This window comes from Eupeodes corollae, chromosome 2, assembly GCF_945859685.1.
Source record: "Eupeodes corollae chromosome 2, idEupCoro1.1, whole genome shotgun sequence".
NCBI lineage: Eukaryota > Metazoa > Arthropoda > Insecta > Diptera > Syrphidae > Eupeodes > Eupeodes corollae.
This window is the reverse complement of record NC_079148.1, coordinates 55,343,133-55,353,852: the sequence shown is the minus strand read 5'-3', so window position 1 is coordinate 55,353,852 and position 10,720 is coordinate 55,343,133. Positions and strand designations below refer to the sequence as shown.

The 10,720-nt window shown below is 29.8% G+C and overlaps 1 protein-coding gene across 4 annotated transcripts in view; it reads right to left on the bottom strand.

The window, feature by feature from the left end:
• Positions 1 to 3,660: 3,660 nt before the first annotated feature.
• LOC129944019 (solute carrier family 41 member 2) overlaps positions 3,661 to 10,720 on the bottom strand; it is a 104,164-nt gene continuing 97,104 nt past the window's right edge. For all 4 annotated transcript variants that reach the window (XM_056053150.1, XM_056053149.1, XM_056053147.1 and 1 more), the window contains exons 2-8: positions 8,977 to 9,281; positions 8,538 to 8,862; positions 8,325 to 8,471; positions 8,104 to 8,251; positions 5,514 to 5,719; positions 5,302 to 5,450; positions 3,661 to 5,232 (exon numbers count right to left, since the gene is read on the bottom strand). In XM_056053150.1, the coding sequence (XP_055909125.1) occupies positions 5,029 to 5,232; positions 5,302 to 5,450; positions 5,514 to 5,719; positions 8,104 to 8,251; positions 8,325 to 8,471; positions 8,538 to 8,862; positions 8,977 to 9,281 (1,484 nt within the window). In that variant the 3' untranslated portion in view covers positions 3,661 to 5,028. The remainder of the gene's footprint in view (positions 5,233 to 5,301; positions 5,451 to 5,513; positions 5,720 to 8,103; positions 8,252 to 8,324; positions 8,472 to 8,537; positions 8,863 to 8,976; positions 9,282 to 10,720) is intronic.

Genomic DNA, 10,720 nt, shown 5'->3' with positions numbered 1-10,720 from the left:
ATAAGTTTTGTCGAATGCGCAAACTTATTTTTCATTTTCATTCCTTACATGTAAGTATAGAAAATGATTATTGAAATTGTGGATCAGAAGGAAAACTGTATGGTATATTGTATATTGTATACTGTATTGTATAATAAATATAATAATTCCAAGGCATTTGAAAGGTTTTCGTATTCAATTTTGAAATTCTCACTTGATTTTCTCCTAAAATAAGGTTAAGGAGAATGAAGGAATCCTCTTAACCATAATTTACTCCCAGCCAAGAATAACTTGATAACAAAATAGTTGTTTCAGTTTAACAACAAAACAATTTTTTTTGTAACCTTTTATTTGATGCCTCAATTTTGAAAATCGGTTAAGAATTGACGAAATAATGAACCATTTTTGTGAAAATTTTAGTCAAATTATTTCACACAAATCTGAACGACCAAATGTCTAGAAATTTGCTCGATTTTTTTTCGGTGAGTGTTTGAGCCACTATATTGCAGCTTGTGGTAGACGTATGAAAATGTTTTATATACCAAAATGATTGTCTATTTGTCGAGAATATAATGATATTTAAATTTTTCAATTTGGTCAAAAAATAAAAAAGTTATGGACAATTTTGTCAAAAAATTGCTTTTTTGTATATATTAACGTATAAGTCATTTAATTTAAGTGATTAATTTATTTTTATTAATTTATATTATTTGTAACAAAATTATCTTTCGAATGGCATCTCATTCATAAAAATCGGTTTGGTATTTTGGAAGTTAGAGACGATTTAGTTTGACTTCAACGATAATTTTGAAATTTTCCTTGCATATACCCAGGATTTTTCGGTTAAACATTTTTTTTGTAAAATCGAAAAAATATTTTTTTTTTGAAAACATGATCTAGTAATACCGTTTTACACTTTTTAAGAGCAGCAAAAGAGAAACAAGTGTGTGTTATAAGTTTTTGAAATTGTCATCAACTTTTAAAATAAATTAGTCAATTTAAAATAACCTTGAAGATCCTATCACTGAAAATCGTTTTAAGATGGTTCTAATCGCAGCATATCAACAGATTCTAAGCGATTCGAATTCCCTTACAGGATTCCACAACTTTTGAACAATGTTTGGGAATAAAGGAAGTAGCCAGTTTATATGTTAATCACCCTTATTATGAGATTCGTTTTCGATCGAAAGTTATTCGAATTCGAGAAGATTTTATTTTGAGATTCGATCGATTCGAAAGTTTGCTGATTCAATCGAAAGTTAATTTTTTTTTAAAAACTAAGTAAACTTTGACTTTCGAGTGATTCGAACCAAATGAATAAAACGATTCTTGAATCATTTTGCAATTGAGATTTTGAATCTTATATGGCACGTTAAATTACAAATAAGGTACCAAAATCATCATTATTTTACTGGCTTTCGATATAAGAAAGAATTTTATTAGTTTAACTTTACAATTTTTTTTTTAAATAAATAAATTGTGTATTTTTAAAAAGTTGTATGTAGAAATACGTTAGATTTTTTTAAGTTTAAAACGTGGATTTTGGCGAAAATATATCTTCAACGTTATTGTATCTTACTGAAATCATCTTCCTACCTTTCGCATTCTGAAATTAGACTTTGATTAAGTTTAAGCCTCATTTACATTAACAATGTTTTAGTACTCACTTTGGAATACCATAAAATATAAGAGTATTTTTTATGTTGTAAATTTTTCGATGCAACCCTCCAATATCCTCCTGCGCCCCCAATATCACCTATGATAGTTATTTTTATTTTTCCTACGTCATGTGCTGTTTTGAGCTTAAGCTATGCATTTATGTTAATAAATGCAAAAACCTAACTTAAAAAATTGATAGTTTGAGCGGAATTCTATTTTGTCAGAGTTTATTCATTCGTATGAAAGATAATAAATGCTCTGGACATTTAAGACAAGTAATAGGTATTTTTTAGGCTTTGAAACATTTTCGAATTTCTTCGTTTGGAGTTATTTCTTTTGCCTCGGATTGTGAAGATCAAATGTATGTAGTATCTCGAACATAGGGGAAAAATATTATATATATATTTAGTATTTTTCAAACCTGCAATACCTTTCCTCAATATTCTGTTTAAATTCGTTTCGTAATTTTTATAACGAATTTGCAGTCTCATGTTACAACATCAAGTTCCTGTAGTAAATTAAAAATAATGCTAAAAAATAGTTTTGTAGCTAAAATCGAAGTTCGTATTCGTAATCAACATCAAAAATTAACTCTTAAACGAACTATTCAAAACCATAAAAGTATTACAATCAAGGGTTTCAAAAGTTTAGGAAGAGTCAAATGAAGACTCATGATTCTGTTGACCACATGAAAACGCAAAAGAATGCACACAAACGTGAAGAACCGAAGTATAAGAAGAATAAGGATTACAAATATTATGTTTTTAATGCCTTATTAAAGAAAAATATACTTTATACAGCTTATTGTTTTTTTTTTATTATTTGACAAAAATTCAATGCAACTAAGAAGTTGTAATTCACTAATTTAATATTTTACTTAAGTAGATACAATTTAGGAAAAATTGTGGGTTATTAAGTCGTTTTCAATATGCCAATCCTTAAGTTTACGAAAACTACAGGGAATTCTAAAATAGTACATACAAAAATGATGAAATTATTTTTTGAATTTCCATTCGGAAGACATTTAGGAGGTGCTTTATTATCTCGGCAGGTTGCTTCAAAATCGGCATTTTGTTCAGCTACTTCATCTACGTCATCTTTGTCAGCCAGCTAAGTATCCCTGTCGTCCTTCAATGACAACAAGATAGTGAGACATTTTAGCAACAAATGTCTCACTATCTTGTTGCCATTGAAGGACGACAGGGAAGCTTGGATTTACTATAGATCTAGAAGATTAAGACTAAGCGAGTTGACCACGATATGAATGCCTCGATTCGTACTTGCACAACTGATCTCCGTGCCCTGTTGCGTCGTTAATTTGAGCAGCTTGCTTTATATTTCTTGGTAGCTTGATGAATAGGTCGAGTTGGCAGTTTCTGTTACTGCTTTTAAATCGTTCTAACACCAACACTGAGCTGCTGAAAGGAGAGCGTAAGCGGTCGACTATTGAACGGCAAACCTTCCACCTGCATCCTTGACTTGGTGCTGTTGTTGGATTGAATGCATTTGACCTTTGGTAGAGATAATGACACCTCCACCGTCAACGGCTGCGGGAGCTATGCGGTTGAAATGTACATACAAATACAATGGGCACCTAGAGAGCAATTTTTGAACTCCATTATTTCTCGATTAAGACCGCCTAGAGGGCTGAAATTTTGATCCATCTATGATGCGTTCTAAGCGAGAGCATTTTAAGTTTAAACATCGCTTTTTGCCCATAACTTGTTGTAAAATTGGTTCTATTCAAGATAGGCACAGCTATGGAAAGGGAAATATTCCTAAATCGCAATCCTGAAGTTTCAGCCCTCTTGGTGGTCTATATCGTGAAATAATAGAAATGGACCTTTGGGAGCCGACTTTTTACCTTCTAGGACGCGTTTTAAGTGAGATATTCGCATTTTAAGTTTTAGCACAATATTCTATGTGTTTTTATTTCGAATTGATCACTATAACTATTTTAATAAAACTGACCCTTTGAATATTTTCTTAAAAGTTAAAAAGTAAAAAAAAAAAACACTTCAATCTCTTTCTATAAATTATTTTTTTCTGTTTTATTAACAATAACATAGTAATTAATATCGATCACAAGTCCTTCATTTTATATCTTAATTATTATTTATTTTAATTTAAACACTTTAATGTCTTCAATTTTTCCTTTTTTTCTTATTCTTCTTCTTTTATAATTTGTTCTTAAATCGTTATCGACTTAATTGAACTATTTTTTATTTTGTAAATAAATCAAATACAAAAAATAGTTATTACACAAACACAACACAAGTTGGAGCTGTCTGGTTACTAAAAGATATTTATTTCTTTTGGTGAATGGTAAGGAAGTATAGGGGAAGGTAATTTGTGAAAAATATGGGAGTATTTATTTTTTTTGTATGGAATCTATTTACAATAAATTTTTGTTGTTTCTACTTTAATTTGTTTTCAGTTGACATCTCCTTAGGTCTAAACAAAATTTACATTGAATACATATTTTATAAATTATAAAAGTAATTAAAGCTAAATAAATCAAATTAAATTCTAAATTGTTTACATTAATATACTCGGCTTGTAAAAATCAAACCCAATCAATAATAATAATTTAATATTATAATACTATTTGCAATTTTATTTGTAGTTTTTGTTTTTTATTTTTTGTTGTTGTTTGTTTTTGTGTTAATTGTTAATCGGAATTGGAATTGCAAATATTAACTCTGATTGTTAGACTAAATTTAAAACAACGAAAAAAAAATAATAATGACACTAGAACGAATTTATTGCCTCAGGTTGCTTAAAAATAAATAAATTCATTGGCTTAATGTTTAAATGGAAAAAATACAAAACAGAAAGTGAACCAAAATACCAACAAACAATAAAATAATAATATTTTTGGTTTCCTGTAATCAGTGAGAATTTCAAACATTCTTCATTGCTTTTGCCTTAATTAATTTTGTTTTAATATTATTGTTTTCAAAAATACTGTCGAAAAATTAATGTTTTTGATTTTGTTATTAGTTTTTTGCTCTCAGTTTTTGTTTTAATTATTATTATTATTTTTTTTTAATATATGTAGAGAGTTAATTTGTTTTTATTTTTATTTATAATAAGTCCTTGTTAACTACGAATCTCTTAAAACTTAGAATACTCTATAATTTTTTTCGTTTTGGTGTTAAAGAATCTTTCTAAACAACTTTGTAAATTTTTTATTATAAACTATAATTTTACTTACTTTCCTTTTCTTTGTTTTGTTTTGTTTAGTTTGTTTTTTGTTTTGTTTTGTTTTATTTGGTTACTGTAAGGTTGCTTTTGTGTTCTTATTAGGTACATTTATCATGAGGAGTAGATGCCGAAAGAAAGGAGAATGGTCTCCTAAGTGTTCTTTTTTTGTTTTTAGTTAGTTATTTAGGTAGGTACATCAAGAACTTCCGTGCCGCCACCGTATTGCTTGCCAATGGACACGAGGAATAGGAACGCCAGCGCTAAAAAGCTCGATCCGAAGAGATCACCCAAAGCGGTTAAGTATGGGATGGCAGAGTTGTCGGGATCGATCTTCCACTTCCACATAGCATGAATTATAATGTGAGCTAAATACAAGAGTAACGACACCTAAAAACAATAAGATACAAAACAATGTTTTAGAAATGAAAGGAATATGATAAAGTTTGTAAATATTACCTGAACTAAACTTGCACCTAGATAGGCGAGAACGAATGTTATTGAAATCGTTGATTCTGACATATGAATATAATCGGCTGCAAAAATGAAAATTATCTGACCGGGAATTGACAACATAAGAAGAATTCTTGCAGATTGGGCATAGGGCACTGTGAAATGTTTAAATTATTATAAATAAGTTTTTAAATTATGAATTTGAATTTTTAACTTACCTCCTTTTAAAATTGCTCTCCATGGCCACTCAAATATTTTGGAATGTGGTGGGATAATACCGAGAATTGAACTTTGATGAAGCATTGTAGATATTTTACTTGCTTGTACTGAAACTAAATTACCACCGATGCCATTTATGATTGGTTGAAATACAACAAAACCGTAAAAGACATCTACAGAAGCATCAAGTACCAATCCACCAAATCTGAAATTAATAAGGACATTTAATTAGATATATATTTAAAATGGCTTTTACAACCGGATATTAGTGCAATAACGTTTTTTGAATGTATTTTTGAAAAATGATTTGTATGCAAATAAAAACAATGATTGCATCGTTATCATTGATAAAATTACCCACTTATGAGCTTATCAAAAATGTTAAAGCAGCGCAGTGCTTCCTCTTTTTGATACGAACTTAATACCTATTGTAAGTTTTTATTAATAAAGAATAACTATTTTACAGCTTACTTAAATTATATGATAAGTTGAAGAGGTATACATGACAAGGAGCAAATTTAATCTAGAATTGTTTCACTACGTCATGTAAAATATACTGCCATGTGTTATGAGTTTGTGACTTTTTTTTTTCAATTATAAACTTATTGAAATATCTATTCTGGTTGCTGAAGCCTAGGGCTATGATTGTGTTGGCGTTCATTAGGATCGTCTTAATAACACTATCTAAATAGTTTTTATTTTTTTCTCTGTCCTGTTGTCCTAAATTGAAATCTCATCTTAGAAATTCTCTTTCATGTCATGATTTTTGAAATATACCTCTTTAAAATTTAGAAAACAAGCATAATGCAGTGTTTTAAAGTAACATAGTTCTTAACAAAGAATTCTCAATTGACATGACTTAAGATTGAGTATTTGAAGTTTTAAAACACTTTGAATGTTATGCTTTCATGGCTTTGAAGAATGGTTTTTATGGTTTTAGAGTTATTTTTGGAGCTGATTCTCGAACTTCAAATTTCGATTTAAACTAGATGCTCAAATTAAACAAAATATTATGAGAACAAAAAAATATTTTAACACCGTTCTGTGTTAAAAACCTTCTTTAGCATAATTTCTTACGCGCTTTAGGTTTATGTGGGACATTTGAAGACTAATAAATACTAAGGATTTTTTAGCTTTTTAAATGACAAGTGGAAAAAACAATGAAAGGGAAGTGGATCCATTATTTCATAAGGAGTCAATCGGACACCATGATTTTTGTGGAACAAAGATAACACTTAAAAGTTTTTAAAATTCCTTTACATTTGTTAGATATTTATTAGATTTGAATTTTATGGGTTGTCATAAGTACGGTCAAAGTGAAAGAAAAACAACGATAGAAGTACGTAAAATAGTGATAAAACATTTTGAAGAAGGTAAATCTGTACGTGCTATTGCAGAAATTGTTAAAAAAGCAAGTCTACAGATTTAAAACACCAAGATTCGTTGAAATTGTATAAATATCCGGAAGAACTAAGAAGTTTAATGCAGGCGATTAACGTTGGATAGTAAAACAAGTTTAATAAAATCTCCAAATAAGTGTACCAAAGCTGAAGGCTTAGTTAAAGATATATTTGCAAAAATTTGCTAACCTTGAAACCATAAGAAATTTTAGTGGAAGAGTAGCAAGAAAAAAGCCATTTACTAACAAAAAAAAAACAAGTCAAGAAAAAGGATTTTGCAATGCTCTTCCAAAAAAGGATTTGTCATTACGGAATCATGTTTTGCTCTCTGACTAGAGTAAGTTTAATTTGTTTCGATCACAAGGACAAAAATATTTGTGGGGAAAGCCGAATAAAGAGCTAAAAGAGAAAAACTGCGGCCTATAATAAAACATGGAGGTGGCTCCCTCATGGTATGGGAATGTATGTCGGAGGTTGGTACAGACAATTTTGTTGTTGTGGATGAAATTATGCATCAATAGAAGTATTTTTGAATAATTTCGAATGACAATTTACAACAAAACGCACGAAAATCAGTGGAGAATATTACTTCTGTCAAGACAACGCAACGCTATAAATACTCGGTTATGGCTCTTGTACAATTTTGAGAAAGTGATTGAACCACCCCCACAATCATCGGATTTCAATGTTACGGAGCTTTTATAGAGCTATTTAGAGAATCAGCTCAAAATAATAAGAAAGACTTAGAAATTGCATTAAAAACCGAAATGGAGAAAATTCCTACTTCTTTTTGAGAAAAGCTGATTAAATCCATGTGAACAAAATTGGATGCTGTAAAACATAGTAAAGGATCACCGACAAAGAACTAGCTTTCTATTTGTTTTGCCGTTATTATAGTTTCGTAAATTTTACTTTGGCCAACAATAATTGTCCGGCTTCTTTTTTAACTAGCAAAAGAAAATAGTTGATGCATTTAATTAGCCTTTTTACAAAGAAATTTTATTTTTGAAAGGATTTTGAAGTGTAGACCGTTTTTGAATAGTTATTTTTCTTTAATATTTTGTCATATACAAAAATAAATTAACTAGTAATTGGTCTATATAAAGGCATACCCTTAAGGACCTTTGGAAGCTCATGAGTTAAGAGGTTTTAATGATGTTGGAAATCAGGAGAAACGAATTTTACTTACCCACTAATACACAACGCTGAGAGTACAGGAATCCAGCCATTTGTTAAGATAGGACGAGTATATTTATTTTTGTATACAATAACTACCCAAATCGGTAGAAGACAAAGATAGACTGCAATAACTGCGAAGGTAATCCATAGGTGGGTTTCTGTAATAAATTAAATTTCAAGATGTTAAACATAAGGTATAATCAGGTAAAAAGTTTAATAAATAAAACATACCCAAGTGTTCATAAAGTAGAGATGCAATAAACGAAAGTACACTAATTGAAACTACATCACCAATTGACGCCGCCAAAGGAGTTGCCAAATTGTCCGGATTTAATCGAAATCTCTTAGATAATAATACCACAGCCACTAACACAAAATCTAATAACAAAAAAAAATAATTTTATAAAATTGAAACTAATTAATTGATAAAATGCTAAAGCTTACCTAGAACAAAGCAGGACGAGGTAGCAGTAAACATACTTGCGGCAATTAACAACATGGTATGAGTAAAGTCGAACTTTCCATCCATGGCAGCACCAACTGAGATGGCAAACAATGAAACTAGAAAGGACGCAACTGTCGCCTGGACCTGAACTAAAGCTATATTGCCGACAACCATTTTTACAATTTCCTTGCGTATTGCCATGTTGCCGAGATTGGATTGGGTTGAAAGTCGAGATGCTAGGCACATATCTAGATTTCCTTTTAAGCCAAGAAGCGCAGGAACCAGAATAAAAAGCTGAGAAATCGACTTGAATACTTTCCATTTCTGTAAAAAATAACACACAAACAAATATTAAACATTTTTAGATTTACAAAGAAATTATTGCAAAAGTTACCATTTTAATATTTTATGAACATAGAATTGGTGAAATAAACTTACCTCGACTCTTCCCAAAATAATCCCAGCACCAATTGTACCAATACCAGCCAAAAAGAATGGTATTGATACTTGCACCAATATTGTCATCCATTTTTCTTGCTTCACCCCAGGACGATTCAATGCTTGTTTTTCATCAGCACTACCCGGATTTCCGGCACTACTTCCACCGCCATCATTACCACCACCTGCACCGCCCCTATCCGATCCTGGATCAGGTTCTGATGATGCTATTGACGTCGTGATGATTGAGCTTAGTGAACCAGTTGTCGAATGTGGAAGACCGGACAATTTGTCATTGTCGGTGTCTGTAAATACAAAAAGAATTAAACATTAAAAACTTTATAAATGTATAAATTTGCATATAATTAAATTGTTAACATAAAGCTAAAACAGCACATGCAAAACACAGCTTAATAAATAGACTTAACAAAATATTGTTAGTATGGAAAAAAAGGAAGAAAGTATACCCACCTATCAACCTTATAATTTATTTTGATCTTTTTTATTTGTTAATGCTAATTACCATTTAAGAAAACAAGCATTTAAATTATATAAAAAAATATTAAGAATATTTAAAAACAGAAATTTATATTAAAATAATTATAATCTCAAAACTGGCTTGCAGCCACAAAATAACGAGGATACAACTTACGATCGTTACGAATTTATGGGTCACTAACTCACAAGTTAAATTTAATTCTTCTGAAATTTCCAAACCCAATTTTAAAATGAAATATGAACGAGAGTTAATTTTGTTTTGTGAATGGAGGATATACGTTATTTTACCTACATATACACATGTGTAGATATATATAATTTTGATAAAACAAAACATTAATCTCCTGTTTTAAATGAAATTTATTCATTTTTTAAAGTTTATTTAAAAGTGTGTCATAATTTTTATATAAATTCTGATAATGATACGAATGTGTGCAGTACCTGTTCAGCCCTGATCCAAAGATTAGGGTGTCGTTCTATCTTTTCAGAGATCCTATTTAACTTTTTCCTTAAAGAAATAATGTTCCATAATTGCTACTTCAGTGTCCTGTTTAGCTAAATATGTACAGTGCATTAAACAAGTATTGGTTGTTGCATTTTTTCATAATTTAGTACAATTGTTGAAGATTCTACAAAAAACTTGTACATTTTTTAAGAACTTAACAAAAGTGCATCTTCTGAGTGCAATTTTGTTAACCTTAATTACGCGAAAAGAAAAGCACAACAAAAAAAACACTTAAATGAAGGTAAAAAAGTATTAGCAATACCTATTGATCTTTTAATGTTTATAATATTTAAAGTATGGTTATGGTTTTTAAAGAACCGTAAAATTTCAGAAGATCAAATTTAGTTTTTTAAAGTGCTTTGACTTTATCATTGATTAATTCAGAAATTAGCAAACCAAAATGTAGCGAAAATACAAAGAGTTAACATGGCTTAACGTATAATGAGATTGGTAGAAAAAGCTCAAAAGAAGTTTAATCATGGTCGGAAGTGTTATCGACAAATTAACACTTGGTATTTTTTCTGATAGAAGTGCGAAAAAATCACAAAATAAGTGCTCCGAAAAAGTGGCAAATACTTTAATTAAACCTTTTTGGTGTGCAAGCTCCACAAAATGCTTCAACGTCATTCATTTCGGAAGTGAATAGACAAAAAAGAAAACGCTTAGAATTTGCCAAAACGCATTTAAAAAAACGAAAATAGTTTTGAGAAACGGTTGATATAACATTTTTGGGAGCATGGA